At 39.9% G+C, this 22,032-nt stretch overlaps 1 protein-coding gene across 1 annotated transcript; it reads right to left on the minus strand.

The window, feature by feature from the left end:
* Positions 1-245: 245 nt before the first annotated feature.
* LOC113089741 (staphylococcal nuclease domain-containing protein 1-like) lies at positions 246-21,803 on the minus strand (the record flags this gene model as incomplete). The annotated part of the gene is made up of 2 exons (XM_026256104.1): positions 21,596-21,803; positions 246-386 (listed from the first exon to the last, which is right to left on the minus strand). Coding segments are annotated over exons 1-2 (309 nt in total), but the record flags the coding sequence as incomplete, so codon positions are not given.
* Between the last annotated feature and the right edge of the window lie 229 nt (positions 21,804-22,032).

The following is a 22,032-nucleotide window of genomic DNA, read 5'->3' on the forward strand; positions in this document are numbered from 1 at the left end:
AAATCCTTCACTAACAACTAATTTGAAATCAAATACGTAAAAAACAAAAAAAAACAAAAAAAAAAAACTATCCATCCATCCATCCATCTGCCAAATGAGTAGACAGTTTTTTTTATAATGTCGGTCAATGGAGCAAGATGCTTTTTGCCTGTAGTTACAGCATGTACCAGCAGGGACTAACTGGACCACGTTTGCATGGATGCCACGGTTTCTCCATTGGTTTTTGAAATGAGGGCAGCACTCACCGTTTCCACATCCTGCGCGTAGAAGTGCAGTCCATCTGTGATCTCGGTGACATAGACAGCTTTGTATTTCGCCACACGTTCCTTCTGCTCTGTGAGCTGAGCCACCTCTTCTTTTGGTTTCTCTTCATAATTGGCCCAGAGCTGTTGACAAAGAAAACAATTATAATTTAAACCAGGACCTAAAAATTACCAAACACATCACAGCTACATAGCATTTTGTTTATTTAAGTGGCGTTTATTTTGATTACATGTTTGGTTAAACCTATTAAAACTTCAGACCGAACAAAATGGTTTAATCTGCTAGCATCAGTGTGAACATTGCATTTGTTGATAATCCCTTCACATTCACATGATGGGTGGGTAACCTATTTACCCATCCGTGAGAAGGTCACAATGACCTCTGCTCTTCACGATGTCAGGCGGTATTGGCTAGATTGGAGCAACGCCGCCAGAGACAGAGGGCAGAGAATCATGAAGCAAGAGCGAGCTCATTAAGACTTGCGGCTGCAAATCACAAATTTGAGTGCGGATTTCAGCAACGTGCCAAAACTAAGGATGAGAAGTTCTAATTCATCAATGCTTTACGAAATGTCAAGAAAAGAGCTACCTTCGTGCAAGTCAAAGCAGTTTGTTTTTGCTACTAAGCACTGAAGGTTGAGTCTATTATGAAATACAAACACGACAAATTAACAGTCTCTTACGCAACCGCCCCTTACTTCAGTTCAGAGGCTTTATTAGCAAATGAATGCTCATCAGCTATTGAAGTTTTCCCCGTTATTCCATAATTTTTTCTCTCCCAAGGATCAGGAGGCAACTAATTACAAACCAGGCTTTTATTATGGGCTTCCTCACAGTGCTGGTTTTAGCTAATTATGTCCACCAGGACTGCAAGGCCGACATTTACAGGCCAATTTTACAACCAGACTGAGAATTAACATAGATGTATGTAAAACATCCAGCTGGTGACATGCAGTAAGCCTTGCAAACCCAGCCACCAAATATGATAAACTACAGGTCAAACTCCCAATTACATCTGATTATTTCCCCCGAGGCGTGACAAAAACAAGGGAACATGGAGGAAAATGATTCCTTGGGGAAAACGCCAGGGTTAATGAAGATTTAAACACAGCAAACCACTCCACAGCAAGGGCGCTACTCTGACCCCACTACCCACAATGCCCTTGCACAGTGATACGAAGTCATAATCAAACCTGGAGGACCAATCGCAGTCACCCAGATTTGAAGTGTCAACACTTGTTACAGTGCCGACTGTCACAATGTCATTTCTGGCACCCATGGTCAGCGCCAAACCACATGCTTTCCTGCGGCCACGGGACCTCTGACACGCAGCGTCGAGGCAAGGGCACTTGAGACACGCGTGAAACAGGCAGGACATATGCAAAAAACCCACTCTCACGTATCCTCCGCTGCAAAAGCACAAAAAAATGCCACAAACACACACAATGACTCAAAGAGACACACTGGCACCCTGGGCAAATGACCTTCTGTGAGCAACCAACCATTCTTGTTTTTGTTCCACATGAGTGCAGGTATATGTCTGCTGCTGGGCGGGGTCATTGAAGAGAAAGGATTTGTGATGTATTCTGTCATTGAGCTGCCTGTGGCCTAAATCCATAGCAATAAGCCACAAAAAAAAACAAAAAACAAGGTGTGACAGAGTGAGAGACGGGACGACAGCTTTGTTGCATGCTAACTGCAATCCTCAAAGGACAAAAACACATTAGCAGATCTACAGAAGCAGAAATACGAGCCTCTAACATGGGCTAATGAGAAACTCTAAACACTGATCGGATTAATCCAGTTTTGAAACTATGGTAAAATATGATAAACACCTGTGATCACATTCAAAATGAATACAGCTATTTAAAATTGCAACTACAAAGACCCTACTGTATATTTATGCAGATGAAACACTGTTCATCTCGCCTTAAAACCGTTATAAACCAATCCTTAACTACAGTTGCCATTCACAATTTTATTAGGTAGAATTTGACTAGTTTTAGTGTTGAAACAATTACATTGGAAATTATAAAACATATGATAAAATGTTGTGGATTGGACACTTATAGTGTCATGGTATCCAGATAGGATACAGATGATACATTTATACTGATTCAGGTCAACAGTGACCATTGTACAAGTGTTGCACTAATGTTATAAATTGTAAAATTCAAATAAATTCATATAAATTCAAATTAGGCTCTCTTTTCCACTGGCTGACACTGCGGAGCACTTTCACTTCATAAAAGAAAAGTGAATTCATCCCAGCCCACATAAAAATATCAAATTTGCCCACTTTATGAGGACATTTTTGCAGATAAAATGGGCAAAGGAAAGCTTGGCAAAGTTAACTGTAATTGAATTTTTTTTAAATAAAAATGTGATATGTATTAATAAAATAGACCACTTGACTGAGGTTACGTGATATTCATATTGCCACATTGAATGGTTTAGGCCATGACCTTAGCTGAAATCAGTGTAATGCATGCTATCAAGTGGCTTTTTTGCTTTATTATGGTAACACGTATGGGCCAATTCTCACTATTTAGTAGTGCTTATTAGCATGCTTATTAATAACATTGTATGTTTATTAGTAACATATAAAGCACATTCTGCAATGAGCATATTCTACATACCTAATCTTACTCAATTCTTTAACTTAACTATCTCACTAACTAATAATAAGCAGGAAATTATGAGTTTATTAAGGCAAATTCATAGCTAATGGTTTGTTAATATCAAGAATTGGACCTTAAAATATAGTGTGTGTGATTTTCTTAGTAGGATCTGTTATTGGAAGCAGCAGTTTTTTGTCAATAGTATGTTTAGTGTGTCCGTGCCTGTTGTGTTGAGCACTCAAGGAGAGGTCAGACTTCCTTCAGGGACTAAAGATACAGCAGAGTTACATTCATAAAAACTGCCCTCTCTCACACACCGAGTTCAGGGGAGGGGGGCCGTTCCAAACGCTGATGAAAGGTGACAGTGTGTCAATTCCAATAGAGTGTGTTCCGCCCAGCGAGAGCGAATCCCCATCAACACCCAGTGCGCATACACACAAACACACAGGGCCCAAGGGAAAGAAGCAAACCGTTATAGTCCCCAGTTTTTACCGGAACACACTGAACTTTACCTGCCAAATTAATCTACATCCAAGAGAGTTCTATGCATCAAACACAACAGTGAGCCAGGGAGAAGAACTACAATACCCATAAGTCACTGCACTCGAGGCAGGTAAGCAGGCCGTATGTTTTTCAGCAAAACAAATAAAGTAAAACTTGGACTAATTCTGCTTTTAAATAAAGCCATACATTGTCACATAGCCATCTAATAAAGCTTAAAAAAAATAAAAATAAAGCCATGTTTATTATTAAATCAAATTATACTTGGTAAATCAATTTAGCGTCCATTATATTCATAATGAAGTTACCTTAGGAAATAAAAGCTCATTAATTCAAGAGAAGCCTCTTTCTTACACTTCTGGCATTAGGCATAATGATACGGCACACTCACACAACACACACAAACGTCTTTGGCAAAGTTCATTTAAACTAAGAAGCTGCTGCATAAATTGGATACTTGGAATACTAAGATGTGAGTCCGATGACGGGGAGAAAACAAATCTTTTGTCAGCAGTGTGTGTGACTGGAAATATCTCATTTAAGAGATTCACTGGCCATTAAAAAAGCATAGTTAAAGCCAAAACTTATATTTCTCTCCATTACAGGACAAATACTCTACAGGAATAAGCAGATGGTTTATTATACTCTGGGAGAATCTGAATGCAATTTTTCCTTGCACTGCTTCAGTTCTTCAAAGTGAAATGATCCACATTTGTAAAGAGGGACATGCTTCAGTAAATCTGTCAAGCAGTCTGGGAGACTCTGTATTCCACTGCAATACTAGGATAAAAACACTTTAAATAACTTGACTGAAGTCAACATACAGTATCTTTCACCTATTATGAGTAAAAACTGTATTCTAGAGTCTCTACTGGTTGTAAGCACAGGAGACACCACCATTTTGATTGGGCTTGTCCCAAATACAACTGTATATGTGGGTTTCTGCAGTGCTATACAGTCTGAAAAACTGAATGGTAATCTGAGAGGTGGGATACATCATCAGGGTGTTTAATCTGACTCAATTAAGGTCTACGACCCATGATGCCCATCCGCTCGATTTGTCTGCGCATATTGATGAAGCTGTTCGCAGTATGGAATGACTAACAAGGCAGACATGCCTTCACGTACAATTTATGAAGAACCACCATATGCAGATGGATATGCTGTCTATATCAATGATATAATGATTCAGTCACTGCAGAAATACAATCCAAAAGCAACAACCCTGATATAGATAAAAAGTATGCGATCACAAGAGAATGATCTAAGCAGAAAAGGTTTTGTCAGTTGTTTTGCACTCTCCAGGATGACATCACAAATGATTTTCTGATTTGTTTGACTATGAATTTATTTTTTATCTTTTGAGAAAATATAGATAAAGTAAATAACTAATAAATATAGTAAACACAATATGTAAATGTCATAGTGACAGTAAGTTGTCTTGAAGTGGCTATTTATATTAAGATGATATAAGAAAAAAATCATATTGATTAAAATATCTGCACTGGATCAATACGTGTCTACTTCCAGTGTTAAATATTAAATATTTAAATAAAAGCAGCAAGAGCATGACAAAATGCGATCATATTCTGTTCGCAACTAAAACGTGAAGCAGCTTAGAATGCATGCCCACGTGCACCCTTAGAGGACTGGGGGAAGAGGAGAGAAAATCAACGTGGAAAGATCCATGAATGACAACAGCACTAAGTCTTACTCTTTTGAACTCCTCCTGATTGACATCTGATAGCAACAACCTATGACCCCTGCACATGCACACATCTAAGCAGGACATGGGATCCAGATGTCCAATGATCCAATCTTTTGATACTGTGTATACTATCAAGACTTATAAGGGTGAGGTACTAATGGGGTGTTGCACCAATGTGCTGTAGGATGGGAGGTATTAAACACACATTTACACCTGCAAATGTGTTCACATGAATGCTTCCAAGTGTCTGAGCACATATCAATCTCAAGGCATTAAAACCAGAACTACCAGCGAACGCTGACACATTTTCCAGGTAAAAGCACATCTGTGCCATGAGAGAGCGAGAGAGAGAGAAACACATTTCACGCTAATTTGACTGTAAAGCATACTGTCGAAAAACAACACGGTCACAGTTTTTCTGGCTAAAATGTACTCAAACACATGGGTCCATCGGGTGACAAAGGGCAGACTGACCATCCATCCACCACATCAATCTACTCACAGATGCTGACAAACACATCAACTAAGTGACCTACACTGTCAGCATCCACTTAACCTGCAAACACTGAGCTAGAGCTATGAACTCACTTTGCATAATCATACTAGTCATCTGTAAAAACACACAATAAGCTGGATAAATCCAGCATTTTCTGATCTACTCAACTTAGGATGGGGTGACTTGGGGTGAAATGCAGAGGGGAGGGGTGTGTGGAGCAGAGGTGGACATGGAGTCTTGGATGTGGTTTACTTAGCGGATAAATTTATGCATTAAAAGTGCCCAGGTGGCATGGCACTTTGGGGATCAACAGCTGCGAGATGTCAGCATGTGGGGAGCTTCTCTTCAGCCTCATATCACCAACAGCAGCTGTTGGGATGCAGTGGCGGTTGTGTAGCTTATACCGCGGCTTACACCGCTAATGTCACCACCCTCCTGTCAGCCGTTACAAACTCCCAATAGCCTAAAATTCCTGCACGGTAAAGGTAGGAAATCACCAGGCTCGTCGCAGTGGTGTTGTCAGAACTCTTAAACATGCACTAAGCGGTTTAGCGCCATTTCTGTGGGAAGTAACAATGAAAATAAAGCCTGTTTGCGCAAACAAAACAGCCTGGTTCTGAGGGGTCTGGCATGCATGTCGCGGCTCCCCACTCGCACAGATGATGCCCCCGGGGGAAACACGGCAGCATATGGGGCCTTACACAACACTCAGACTTTCTACTCTAATGCTGACTTCACACAGCTATTAGAAAAAGACTGCAAAAAGATGACAATGCAAAAAAAAAAAAAAAAAAAAAGATTTGTGCAAAAAACAGTCACCAGAATTATCTGGTATATTAAACACCAAAAAGCTGACTTAAAGTTAAATGGGTGTCAGCAAACTGAACAATCTGTAAATTCTTCTTCCTTCAAAGTTTGGATGTTAACTGTAGTAGCAACAAATCCTTTTGTTCATATTGTGATGCACTTTGGAGTAAGACAAAATAATTAATGTGACTTGGTCCTATTCATAAGATGTTTAAATTGAAGGCAGCAGACCTGAATGCAAGTTTGCAGTCGATCGTAAGAAAGGGGCGGATTTAAGACGACCTAATGTTTAGAGAAGTCTGGTATGGGGAACAAGAAAAGTTATAATTTCACCAGAAGACTGAGTTTAGGAGGTCAAAATAAACTTGCATAGGTGAATTGTTCACTATGTAATCTAAAACATTCATTAGAAAAGAGAAAAGGTGAATTGCCATTTCACCAGCAAGTGTACTAAAGTCAAATCAGCTCTTGAAGAACTGCTTAACTAGTCGGCACATATCTAGACACAACATTTTTTTTTGCATAATCAAAATGCACTGGAGGAGTTCTAATATTTCGTTCTGAAACAAACCTCCTGATGTTTGTACAAAGCTGAGAAAAAAATAAAAATAAAAGCCTTCTAAATCAGTATTCATTTGCCGTAAGACTAGAAGCGGAGCTATTTAAAGCGGCTTATTTCCAGCTAGCCTGCCTACCTGCCGTCTGCCCACACTTCACCGCATGAAATAACCACATGCGACATATGTTTTAATCAGACTCAGTCATGACAGAGGGCTTCCGGGAAGGACATGAAATTCAAGTGAAGTCTACTTCACACAAAGCCATTTATCAAATAAACCGATAATTGCGTTTACGCAACCCTGACCTAAAGAGGTTTAATATTTATATCTTTGTTTCCTTCTGCAAAGGAATTAACACAAAAACGTGTGCAAATTAAAAGCAAAATAAATCAAGTTTATTTAACCCAGCATGTCTTGATGCCGGTTGTCATGGCTACGGTTTATCTCTTGAAAAGCAGCCTCTTCATTTTCTCGGATCGAATATTCCACCTCTCGCAGCTTTGCTCATTGACTCACTTGCATCTGACAAACATGGGCGTTTAGCTGTCTTTACACATGGAGATGCTGAGGAGCTGGACAGTAAAAAGGAGGAAAGATGACAGAGAAAAAAAAAACTGGACTGACATCAACAGCCACTCTTCGGGGGGACGCTTACGTCCTGAAAGAGGCCTGGTAGCCCACTAAAACCAGCCACACCCCCCCCCCACACACACACACAAGCTCAAACAACATGGCTGGCTGCAAGCCCACGGCACTGATGAGAGACAGAGAGAGAGAGGGGGAATACTGAAAAAAGGGAGTTGCATGCTGGGAGAGAGAAAGAAGCGCATGCGAGAAAGATGAAAAGAAGAAGTGAAGCCTGAGTAATGTGTTTACATAACAGTGCGACTCCTTCAGGGTAGACAAAATGCCTGTCTGTTTGAGTAGAGCAAAATAAATCACTCTAGAACTCTGCATTCAAATAGAAAAGTGCAGTTTAAAGAAATCGTTCCACCCAAAATGAAAAAATCGACATCATTTATTTACCCGCATGTTGTTCCAAAGCTGCTAGTTTCTTTATTGTGTGAATCACAAAAGAAGGGGAAGGGGGAAAAAAGATGGACTCTGACCAGTAATTCTGATATGATGTCGGACATAGGCAGGGCTAAGGCCTAAATTTGAGGCCCGTACAGGGCTCTACTTGGAACACCTTACTTATCAGAATGGGACACTGCATGAACATACCAAGGAGGATATCAAAACTTAAACTCACACAACAAAACTAATTTTACTTTGTTGGATCAGCAGCTATGCTAATGATGTCTCTATGTTTTGCCACGGGATGTAACTAGGATTTACAAACTGACAGTTTTTTCTAAAAATCCTGTCATACGTGCACAAACTGACAGTCACCACCATAAGCTACTACTAAATATTGTAGAAACAATTTTCTGTAAAGTTGCTTCGTAACTATTTGTATTGTAAAAAGCGCTATACAAATAAACTTGAATTGAATTGACTGAATTGAACAAAGCTATATGACATTTTGTGTCCTTGTTGAACCATTCGTATAATGGAAAAGAGTTCCACCTTCAATGTTTAATTTTGTTGTGTTCCATGGAAGCCAATAACATGGTTGTGAAACAGCTTAAGGGTGATTGAATCATGACAGTATTTTCAGTTTTGGGTGAACTATCCGTTTAAGACATTCAAATTGTGACCCTTCACTCCGACTCTGATTTACTCTAAACAGGAAGTAGTCAGGTTAATCTGACACTGCAATTGGAGTCAGATTCAATTTGATTGATTCTTGATTGAGTTTCCTGTGCGAGCGTGCACTGTAGTCCTGGCCATGTGCTGCCATGTTTAATAGAATCGCAGAAGCCGACAGGCTCTGAGCCACTTCCTTTCACTCTCTGGCCCAACAAACACTGACAGCACATGAAAAAGAGCCCACTTGCTTCCCTGTTGAAGAAATGGATCTTTCTGTCAACGAGCCTGTGGCGTTCTGTAACCGCAACCCAAAATGGCTCTGTGCACAGTCCAGCACAGTCAGATTTATGTCTGGATGTTAAACCCATGGGTCCACGGGGGTCAGGAGGGGTCGTCATGAGAGACTGATGGTCTGGGACAATGGAGGGGAGCTGTGTGTGATTGATGCTGAGGGGTCTTAACGTAACGGCCCGCTACAACTCTTCAGGCGATGGGATGTCAAAGAACGAACAGAAACTCACACGCATGAAAGCACCTGGGCGAACAAGTGTGCGAACACACACAAATACAACTGCTACACTTGCCCGCATTCAATGACAGATTACACTGAAGCCTTGAGGGAATCATGTCAAATACATATGAAATGACAACAAGATGGGGAGAAAAAGCAAGAAAATTGTATTAAAAGAATCTTTTAGATTCAAGCTAGGCTCTACGGACAGCATACTGTTAATTAATAATGACTTGCCCCTCAGTTTGTAAAATCTAACAAAAATCTATATACTGTATATCCTTCCATCTAACTTTTACTGTTCTGGACAATGTGAAATTATTTTCCATGGTAAATTGACAGCATGTCATAAAGATGCTGTTGACAGCACTTAACTTGTATTGAACCCAGAACATTTCTGTAAAAATTCACCCATTACAAACCCATTACCACATGCAGACTGTGATGGCAATTGATGCCCCCAAGGTCGCAAAGGCAAATAAATCAGCAATCCGAATGAACAGAAGAGCAGCTTTGCAAGGAGAAAAAGTGGGGAACGAGAGCGTAAAAACAGGAGGAAGAGTGAGTGGCTGCATTTAGGAGGGGAATTGGCACCAGATCTAAGAATAGCCTCTCCCTGCACTGAGGACGTTTCATTTTTTTTTTTTCCAGAGCAGGTAATAAAGAAAATTGATGAGCCGTTAGCTGAATCCCCAAGCCTAGAACTGCTGGCTTAAACCTGTCTACTGTGCTCTCTCAGGAGTATGTGTGTGCATGACAGAGAAAGAGCCACAATGACCTGAGAAAGAAAGAAACGCAGGTGGAAAGAGTGAGAGAACATCATTTGCTGAAAGCCTGGGTTCTCTGAGGTGGTCTTATCATGCTGCATAATGATGGGTTTTAGGCCCAGGAGGCTCCAAGACGCATTTCTGGACGATGTCGTTGTGAGAAACTCAATACACTTGAACCAAATAAGACAAAAAGCCTCTGAAAATGTGTCTCGGTTTAGAAGAAAGCTGTCAACGAGCTTAAACGGATTCAGGGAAGTTATCACATAAAATACTCCTCCGTAAAAAGCAGCTGTAATGCTGCTGGAGTCTGGTTATGGACTGGCTGTGAGAAGGGTTGGAATGACACGATGATTCTTAAACAAAAAGGATGGCAGCAAACTCTGCCAGCAAGATAAAAATATTCTGCATTTATTGGTCAGGAATGAAGGGACCGCCCACTGCCAAAAATGCATTAAAGACACAATCATGAACGTCTGCTCTCCGGAAATGTTAGTGGGCGCGCACAAGAGAAGGTCCACACTTTTTAATTACTGTCAGGCGATTAGAGCGGACACCTGAAGCGACAGCCGAGTTGAGGCTACTAAACGTTTTGGCGGTGGAGGGTTTGTACTCCCAAAAATGAGTGAATGTCAGCAGTCTAGAGGGAAATGCCATGCTTGTGTGTGTATGTATAACTCCACTTGCAAGGAGTAGAAATGCAATATTCAACGCACAGATGCACACACACACAAAGTGTGTGGATCTCCAAGCAAGTGACTTTTAGATCTAAACACTGCTGAATTTAAAGGACAAGTAGACAGTTTATGTGTTCCTTTACTGTCATATCCCCAGGCTGCAGAGACAGAGGGACTCGATTCACTACAATATTAGAATATACTGTCACTAGGAGTGCAAATAAAAAGAAGCCCTTTATGTTTATAATATATTTAGAAACTTCTGGAAGAATAACTCAAAAAAAAAAAAAAAAAAAAAAAAAAAAAAAAATCACAGGAAGAAATCAGGAATCTGACCTGACCTATTTTTCTCTCTATAAATCCACCTACATACATCAACTCGTCCATCCATCAATGTATCTTATTTAGCCAATCATCAACATCCCATCCACCCTGGCATCTATCTGCCCATCGGTCCATCCTCTGAATTGAATGATTGAGTGTATAAGACGGCATATTTGTACTTTAAACACATTTTGTGCCATACTTTGAATATTGTAAAATATATAGAGCATTGTCAATTATTTGTAGTAATTTTTTAAACTGTGTAAATTAATGATTCGTGCACAGTAAGGCCAGGAATGCTTATTAGCAAAATATGGCCTATTATGATTTAACATCAGCTTATCCTTGGACTTCCAGTGTTTTGGACACAGATTTGCCAAACTGCAAGCAGATCTCTTCACTTCAAAGGCTTCTGACATTGCAGAACCAAGAACAGAAAACACTACTGCCATCAACTCAAGCAGAAAAATGTCCGTTCTTGGTCTGCAGTCTCCCTCGGGGGGCAGATGTCTCTGTGCAACTGCAGGGCAACTGTCCTTCAACCTCAAATGCATAGGCAATCCTAAAAAAAATCCTCAAGCGCACAAACCGTATCTGCAACAACTGCAAACACAATCATTTGTGTTCTCTACTGCGTATCCAAGCATGTGTTCATCTGCAGAAATGCAATTCACAATGTCATATCTAATTACAGTCTGAGCAGACAAACACGCATACACAGTGCTTCCCCCATGAGAATGGAACTAGTGGAAGTGTTATGGCTTTCTTTCTGCACGGGTGAACCACAAACCTGCCTAAAAGAGTGTCCGTCAAGAGCCTAGAGGGATATCCCGTAAACGAGTGGAAGGGCGGCCAAGGACACACAGTCAGGGTGACATCTCGGGTTTGCACACATCTGTATGTGTGCATGAGAAGTGCAGCGTGAGCTAGATGTCTTCTTGTATGTATGCAGATGCCTGACAATCCTGTCTGGAAGTGGATGGATTTTTGTTTCTGTGCAGACTGAGTATTTACACGGCCTGTCTGTCACTACATCCTGTCTGCCCATGTATGCACTCTCTGGCTCTCCTTCAAGCTGGCATTGACGTTAATGTTCAAAGTTCCTCACGCTTGCATGCCTGAGTATGAGTGAGTACAAGGGGAAATGTGTGAGTAAATGTCTTTGTGGGTCAAGTTGTACTTACAAAATGGGGACCAAGTAAGGAAAACTTAAATAGGAATAATAAAATGCCTTAAATTTATGGTAACAAGAGAGAAAATATCATTAGCTCATTATTAAAACATCATAAATTAGCATCTTGATAGAAAAATAAAGGTCTGCTGAGACGAGTTGTGAATAAATGTGACAGACTGCTGAAACTGCACCTGAAGATTTGTGGAAAACGTGTGTGTGTGTGTGTGTGTGGTTAGAAAGAGCCCTGGCTTGCCTTCAGGGCTGTTAAATATTGCTTATGTTGTAGTGTGTACGTGAAGTGTGTTGTTAGGAGTAGATGACCCAAGCTCGTTTTCTATGCAGAAATGTGCATCTTGCATAATCCATGAGATGTATGGAATAGCCCTTCTCAGCTTTTCCCCCTTGTGTGACAAGAGAGATGATCTTTTTCTTGCCCTCTACTGAGGTAAGCAAGAGCAGAACACCTAATGTCAACACACACACACACACACACACTACATATTCCAACCCAAAGCAAAACCAGTACTGGTGAACATTCATCAAAACATACCGATGAATTTTCCAGGAGGCACAGCTTTTCTTTAGGACACATTTCTCCATAGAATTTAGCACTTTTTTCTAGTGGGTGCAAAGGAACAACATATAAAACACATTTTGGAAACTGCAGATTTTAATGCAGTAAAAAAAATCTCTACAACCAATTAAAATCAGCCTCTGACAAAGCTCTGACATTAATGTATTACTAACTAACTATTTTAATTCATTAGTTATCATGGACGAACAGTAAACTCTCTTGGCCGCACTTTATTTTAGGGACCAATTCTCGCTAACTATTAACTATGACTGTTGCCTCAAACTCCTAATTTGCTGCTTATTAACAGTAAGGTAGTTATTAACTTTATGTATTGACATTAAAATATCTAAAATATGGTCAAGTAGAATAAAGCATAAGTGCTTTATACTGTAAGTACTAATAAAGATCCAGTATGCTAGTAACATGCATGCTAATAAGCAGCTAGTTAATAGCAAGAACTGATTCCTAAACTAAAGTGTTACGACTTTTATTACAGCATTTAGTAATATTAACTTGATTTATAAACTTGATTTATAAAACCTGAAAATGTCAAAAAGTTCTAGTAACCAATCTAGATTAACAAATGCTGTAGAAGTACATGTAGTCCATATTTTAACCAAATTGTAGCTTGTCTGTATAAGTGTCATAATAATATTTTAACAAGATGATTGCATGATCAAAAGTACCTTGTGTGAAATACATAATTTACTTTGCCAAGCCACGACAAACTCCAGATTTTATTTTTTTATTACTACTATCCAGGCTAAACACTGGCAATGTTAGCGCAGGGGCTGGTTGGGACTTGTGTGTCATTATTCTTGTACATGCATGGGTCAGACAAGGAGAGTATTGACAGAATAAAAGCACTCAACTATATCACAGTCAGTCTGGAACAAATATTTGAGCAAAAACTAAGACATACGGGCTGGCAAGGATAGTGTTATTGCTAATATATATGAAGCCATAGCTAAGTGTCACCACAACGTTAATTAGCTTCCTTACTAAAAGTGTGAGGAGAATTAATTACTTTTTTTTGTAGGATCTGTTGACACAGAAAAACCCAATTTGCTTTCCTGCCAGCCAAGAACACTTGGGTGCATAAATACTCAATTAAACTTTTGTTTTGCGATGGAAACCGTTGGAGAGATCTTTTTTTATCACATTTGCAGGAACACAGTCCAAACAGTTCTGCCAAACTTTTTAGCACAACAAAACTTCTTGTGTGCGTGGGTTTAAAAAAAAAAAAAACAGAAAATACTCCATGCTAAAACATCCATGTTAAGCATGGGGGAGGTTCAGAAAGAGAGCGAATACAGATAGAGGTTTGTAGATGGATTACGCTCATCTGTAACACAGAGGTGACCTGAACGAACTCTTGGCGCTATCGCTGCTTATGCCAGGGGAGGCTCTCTCATTCCTATGCAGCAAGGAAGACCGCAATCGCTCATGAATTGAAGATGAGGAAAAGGAACCACACAGATGCCATGAGAGTGCAAAGAGCTTTTTCTTGTTTGTTCAAGATTCATGCTGCAAGGCTTTTTGTTCTGATTTGGCATGGAGAGCATTTGAGTAAACTTTGCCACGGAGGAAACCTCAATTGAAAGAGAGTAGCAAGACTTAATGCAATGAATTCTTAAAATGTACATTAAATTATGATACAATAACACTCACGCCAGGGAATCAACTGTGGGATTGATAAATGATAACTGACTGCAGTAACTATACTGCTAAAAAACACTTAATAAAAATAAATACATCTAAAATTGTGCTTTAGTTTAATAGTGACCAAAAGTGACCAAAAAAAAAGAAAGCCAAAAAAATCTGTTGAACCCTTTACAACAGTAACGAAATATTAATATTTGGTCTTAATCCACATATAAATGTAATTAAAAAAGAAAAAAATATATATTAACATCAATTTTTGTGTTTTCACTGTATTCTAATTGTTATTGTTAAAGCAGTGTAGCAGAAATGAGTCAAATCAGACAAATCAAAGAGTCTATCAGAGCTGTGTGCATTGAAACATGAGCTGAATTCCTCAGGAAGTCATAAATCAGTTCTAGTGGCACAAGAACCAAGCAAGATAACCAACCAACCAACTTGTTCACACAATAGCTTTCAACATTAACACCAATAGAACAATTATTGACAATTTTAATTCGAAGAAGAGATTGTCAAATTTATTGTTCGTGATTGGAATGCAACGCTGGACATCACATGTAAACCCAGGAGATCAAGTTAAATACTTGCATTGACTTCCCCCCCCAGCCAGTGAAACCAGACTGAAATTCCTAAGGGGGAAGGGCTTTAAACCTTTGTCTTCACAGAAAAGTCCTTTGCCAGAGAATGGCAAAGAAACGCTTTTTATACATTATATATGGACCAGAATGAACTCAAAAAAGACTTATGAATGAATCATTCCATTGCTTAACTCCATATTCATTTACGTGTAACCCACACATTTGACTATCATGTATAATCACTTATTGTGTATGTCTTTTGATAACTATAGGATACCTAGTCATGTCTAGTATTCAAATAATCGCATTTTCTTGCTTGATATTGTCCTGACAATCATTTATTTGTAAAATATATCATAATCATGTTATAGGAATCATGTCCAAAATTAGACCCTGTGAGGCAAGAACCACATGCTTGGTAAGATAAACAATGATTTATGATACCCCAGACCCCAGGACCATATCTGATTGGTCAAGGCAACATTTGAGGGGTGGCCAACAAGGAAGTTTAAAAACTTTGGACACGATTAAATCTTGCTTTTTAGTTCTAGTCTAGCTGCTGCTATTAGCCATGTCGGTTTTTAGTTCCAGCCTTGCTCGTGCTATCAGTCATGCCTGCTCTTAGCTTGTAGCTTTGCTACCTAGCTTTAGCTTGTAGCATCTAGCCATGTGGTTAGTCATCATGGTTCTTCGAGCGCGGTTCCAGCGTGCCTGCCTGCTGCTACTTATGCCACAATGAGAAGGAACACAACCTAGTCTCGTCAAACTTTATTTCTTTTCTTTTCCGTTTGAGAGTTTCGTGTTCTGAGTTAAGTTTTGTAACGTCGACCTCGTCTGCGCGTTTGAACTCCGACCAGCCACACAACTCCAGCTTCAGCCAACGCCCAAGCACGGGCTCCCCAAGACGTCACTTCAGCCAACTGAACTTCCAGCCAATCAGCGACACCGGGATACCCCTTTCAACGGGAGTCCCTTTCACAGGAAACTAAGGCAACGTATCCCCAGATATTTGTTGTGCTGGTGTAGCTAATATAATTTTAGTCACATTGAAGAACTCAATGCAAGGGCTAATTACGTGATTGATGGTTGTTCATGTCTATGCAATTTAACGTATTGCTGTAAACTTGGGATTCCATATTTCCATTCTCTTAAACTCATCTTTCCCTAACTTTCGATCTTCCTGCAACTTGTGTGAATGTGTGTGTGCGTGCGTTTATGTGTTAGATTAGTTTATATGTCTTAGATTTATCTAATAAAGCCTTATTCATATTGAAAAGAGAAGTATCTTGTGTTTTGTGCTTACAAGTTAATGTCTTAAACTGCCGATCTTGTTACTGTGCTAATTGATAGTGTTTCACTATAGTTTGGATATTAGTATCCAGCGCAGATTTGGTGTTAAACGGCTCGTTCACTGAACCGCAGGGCGTCTCCGTGACCAGCCGTGAAACAGTGATTCTGTTCAAATTCCCTTTAAAATCTTAAATGATTCCCTTTGAGCTAAATTGACCTGTTTCCCTTACAGCAGAAACAAAGAAAATAAACTGTACATGAATATAAGTTTTGCATATACACATTCACATTTTATATTATATATAAAATAAAATATGTGAATGTGTGTATATGCAAAGCTTATATTTATCCCTAATTAGGACAACTGCCACTAAAACAAACAGTAATTTAATAGAAAAATAAAAATACAAAATGATAATAATATTTAAAAAAAACAGGCACTGTTAAATAACTCCATAATTAATGTGCAGCTTGAAACTCACATGAATATTTCAGACAATCCCTCTCAAATTTGATTGGTTCAGGAGTCTGCGCACGCATGCTGATGTGCTTTCAGCCAATGTTTTACATCAGAGACATCAGTCCTGCCATGTTTGTTGTCTCTCTTTAGCCGGCCAAGTCCCTGTTGTGGCTGAGCAGGCCTTAGCGCAAGCCTCCGGGGAGAGTTGCTGTGTCTAATTGGATAACTCTTACTGTGATTCACCACAGTGCTCTGGTTGTTCCTGTCTGACACAGCCTGCCCTCCATTTGTTAAATTAGAAGGCAACGATGACAGTGGTGAGAGGAGTGTGGAACAGAATGGAAATGCATAAATAATCACACACTTCCCTTTTAGTGCCACTTCTACACAGCTCTTTCTACACAATGCCATTTACAGCAACTGAAGGCACAGGCATGTCAAAAGAGAGGGAAAGAGAAGGAGAGATGCCACTCTATATAACCTGGCTTAAGTCAAGACCCCATTTACTTGATAAATACATCTGTCCTAGTCTTATTGTGAATGATTGATCAGTGCATGTTATTAATTAAAGAAAAAAAACAACAACATAAAACTTTTACATGTATGCAAAGTAAGGAAATCACCTCTGATAAAGTACATCAAAATGAACAAAATCTGAGAAATGCCATCAGATTTAAAACTGCGAACCCAACACCTGAAAACTCTAGAATAGCATTTGCTTTCTCAAGCATTTAGATAACCTCATCCGTGGCATGTATGTAATTATCTTGTCACGTTTTATAATATTGCCATGGAAACAGCCACTGGTTCACTGTTTCTGTAGCTGAAAAAAGAGAGCATGATATAAAAAGCGTTAAAACTTCATTTAGGCCACTTTGTTGTTAATAACAGAAGAAAAAAAATGATATATTCGTGTGCTCAGGAAAGTCAGTTTTCAGGACGAAATCACTTCCATCAGAGGAAATTAAAAGTGGGCCTTTAATTAAAATGCATTGTTCAACATGAACAAAATATAACTCTTAAAGAATGATAGCGAGCACTGTGCTTTCATCTCCATGTTAAATATTAATGGAGTAACGCAAGTCTGAAAACTCGGGTTCCATTAGACTGACCTGAGCCTCCAGCTCTATTCGCTCCAGATTAGCCAGAGGTAAAAAAGTGCCAACTCACAGAAGCTTGCACTGAAGCACAATGGATTTCTCGCTAACTCTGAGAAATACAACAGCAAAAAAAAAAACAAAAAAAACAACTGCAACTTGTTAAATATTTCTAGGCACCTTTGGGTTTCATTTGTATATTTTGATTGTCTGTGGCACTCAAGTGTCTCAAAAGAAAATTACACCGTGGTTCCGCTTCTCGCTAGTAAACTAGCACTTAGACGTTCCTCTGAAATTGGACATAGCTGTCCACTGATGAAGTCCTTGAACAATATTCCTTCACAACAGGAGGGATTCAGCTAAATGAAATCAAAAGTAATAGAAATATTCTTTTAGAAACCGTTGCAGACATTTGAGTGGGCTGCAATTTGTCAGGTTAGCATTTCTCTTCTGTGATGCTCTTTTTAAAGTCGTTGCATTCCGCCTAAATCAATTTGTGCGAGACACATTTACGTTCTACCAGAGCCTGATTGTTTTGGAGGTCTCTTAAATGGTTAGCTCAACCAAAAATGAAAATTATTAATCAGTCATTATTTACTCAACCTCATGTCATTCCAAACCCGCAAGACCTTCGTTCATCTTAAATCTTAAATAAAATTAAGTTTTTTTTTAAATTACATTTGAGAGGTTTCTGCCAAAGGTCTTACAAGTTTGGAACGACATGAAGGTGAGTCATTAATGACAGAATAAAAATTTTGGGTGAACTAACCCTTTAATAGTATAAAAAGGATTTACACATTCTCATCCTTTCCCCAGGTTTACTCGACCTCCTCTGTCAGACAGATGTGGATGACACGTGGCTTGGGCTGCATTCACCCACCACATAAAATCATTGAGCTTAAATGTCACAAGCAGACGGCTGCCCTTCTCAACCCCTGCGGAACCCTGTCACGAGTGTTGTAAAGCACACAAGAGCCTGGGGAGGCTATTAGAGCCGAAATCAACCCCCTGGTGACAGAATTATGCCCCAATAACACCAGAAAAGGCAGGAACAAGATGACAAACGAGTGACCGTGGGAGCGGCGAGGGGGAAAGGCGGACAAGCTCAGTGATGTTCTGAACAATGATGAGGATTATGATCTAAGGGAGGATAGTAATCAGTGGTTGGTTTGTCCCAGTTTTCCAGAATCATGGGGTGATCCACCAGAGCCTTGGTGAAGTAGACCAAACTTAGATAAGAAATGATAGAAGGCCTTGTTTCTCAACAGAAAGTGGACTTCTCTTCAGATTTGCCGCCTCATAATTAGTGTTGCAATTAAAAGAAGGCTCTTTTAATAGCGTGTGTTGCGAGATGCGAGAATGTGGGTTGGCTCGGTGCACACTGGGTCATAAACTGCTCACTAATCAGCAACCATTACTGTTTCCCAGCAACCAGAAGTGTTCCAACATCTCCATGCAGCAAACTGTTTATATTTCAGAGCAGTGTTGGTGCTGACGGCACATGATATTGAGAGGAACTTCTAAAGGGATTCCCTCAATCTATAGGCAAACAGCATTAAATAGAAAGTGTGCAAAAATAGTGTGCAGGGATTCAAGGAATAGTTTATGTTCATGGTTTAACACAAATACAATGCAAGACTTTGTTTTGTCTGAAGATTTACCAAGATGTCTATGCTTATCAACAATGAATTAGTAGTGGGAAGAGATCAAGAGCTAGTCATGCACGGTGACCTTTGGTTCTCTAACTCCGTTTTATAGCTACTGGACCACTATTATAAACTAATGGATCTTTTTTATTTCTTTGATTATAAAAGAACACTGAAAAAAAGATACTTGAATGAAAATGTTAATGTAAACTTGACCTAGTGCATTTAATTATGGTCAGCAAACATCAAGCACTTACCCATCCACCAACAAGAGAACAAACAGAGTAAAATAAAAACTTCTCAATGCAAAAAAACAAACAAAAAAAAAACCTGGCAGTGGCAAAAACAGAGGCCATCAAGAGAAAAGAAAGGTTGATCTCAGCACTTCTTTCCATCTTCCACTTGTCCCGAAGGGTTAATTATTTCCATTATCCAGGGTGGCCTGGGAAATTCAAGCATGGATTGGGACAAACCTGACAACAAGTATCTACAATCTTTAAGAACAATGCAGCTGTCCAATTCATGGGGGTTGACTGTTTTCTCTCCTCTAACACATTCACATCAGGGTGGCCATGTGCTGGTGGCACCCCCCAGACAGCCAAGGGGCCAGAGAGCAGGAGACTGGTGGACAAACCAAACTTGTCGTCTTTGATTTACTGCCGGTGAATCAGTGAGTCAATCCAACCCACTGGGAAAGTGACAGCACAGGAAATAAGGGTCAAACTGTGCTTTCCTCAAGGTGTCAGTGCAAAACATGCCATGTTTTGTTTACAGCGAGGTGACACTGAGGCAGAGGGGTGTGCAAGTGAGTGTGCATATACGAGTGTCTGTGCGCATATCTAAAGGAGCGTATACAAGCAAGATTGACTTAAGCCAGGTATAAGTTCAATCAGAAGGGAAGATCTATGGATGCACATTTCAGATTGGTTGCTATTTTCACAGGAGCTGGAATCTGATAGCACTGCCTTTGAAAGAAAGATGTGGCTATATGTTTTGGAACTTTGTGCGATATTTTGTAGAGGCGAGAGATTGAGATGAGAGAGAGAGAGAGATGAAAAAAATGATGGATTTGACAAGGAAGACAGAAACACGCTCTTAGCCGGCTTGGGCAGTAGATCATATTGCTATCAGCACGGGGCCGTTCTCTCTCTCGCCAAATGAGGGATAGAGGACAGAAGAAACAGCTGGCAGGAGTGTTGTTTGTCCACCAGGGCTGTTGCCTTCCGTGGGCTGTTTCGGCCATAATGAAAATGAAGAGAGCGATTGAGATCAGGGACAAAAAGGGTTTCATCAATCACAGCTTAGTGGGGAGAAGAGAACAAACTGATAGTGCCAAAGACATAGCCCTGTGGCACCCCCTGAGCTACACACTCATTCCTGTGCTGTTTGTCCAGCTCCTACTGTTTTTGGAGGTCCGGTGTCCATTTGTTCTGCCTGAACTAATGCAACATGACAACAGATATGTGTATTCTCTTTGTCCACATATACACTGGATGACAGGCTCTGGCCTCAATACTATAAGTTCAAAGCATGCTGGGCAGAAGAGAGATAATATTTATTACCAGAGTGGGGATGGAAGATATCTGGAATAATGAGTAATGAATCTCTTTGCTTGTCAGATACATATGAATTTCTGATCGTGACAGAGAAGACTGAAGCTCTGTTCCAAAACCTAGTGGGCGGCCAAGCTTTCTAGTGTTTATACAAGATGATACCCTTAAAAGGCATCATCCTAAATTAACTGTAAACTTGCAAGGGACTGATTTGAAACATTCCACAAGGGCAGGAACCCAGTGTGCGACATAAATAGATTATACAATTGATTCCAATGGGATCTGATGTTGAAAGTGTGTATAAAAACCACCACAGGGCAACAAATATTGTGTAAAATAGTGCATTTTTAATTAGACTGAACATTATCAACATTTTTCAGTATCTTATGAATAAAAATATCTGACTGGAGTGTTGCCAAAATGACCGCTGTGTGAACTGGCTTAGCATAAAAGTGTTTTGTTGCTGCCTTAGATTTCTGACAAAGGGAGGTATCTTAAAAGATAACTGCTGTATACTGTGTTAGCCCAGGATTTGTGCTAGCAGAGTGCCAATGATGCTTTAAAATGCTGCCTAGGTGGTTTTGGAACAGAGCCTGAGTCTGTATGAGGCATGCTGGATTCCAACAAAACTCACCTTCTCTTTTCTCTGTCTGGCGGTTTCCTCCACAGACAAGAGAGACTTGTAGTAGGAGCTTCTCTCTGCAGTAAAGTGGACCTTGGACAGGGCGTTCTCCACCAGAGCGACGGACAAATTCACACCCTCAATGTGAAGCCAGCCAATAAAGTTTCCTGCTTTATCCATGCTCTCCACCTCCACTTCCACCTAGGAGGAAAAGAGAGAGACGAGGCAAAAGTGTGAGTTAATGTACTGTATTTAGGATTAGCTGAGATTCCATTACTATTGCTGCAAAGAAAGAGACTTTGTCTTAAATAGACAGATCACTGGAGGAGACAGAGCTATCTATTGATCGTCCAGACGGCTCGATCTTAAAGCAACTTAGGGGGCCTTCAGCATACCCCCACTCATCTCATACACTCAAGCACACACACACTTCCTGTCACTGAAATCAC

This window comes from Carassius auratus, unplaced genomic scaffold, assembly GCF_003368295.1.
Source record: "Carassius auratus strain Wakin unplaced genomic scaffold, ASM336829v1 scaf_tig00050868, whole genome shotgun sequence".
NCBI lineage: Eukaryota > Metazoa > Chordata > Actinopteri > Cypriniformes > Cyprinidae > Carassius > Carassius auratus.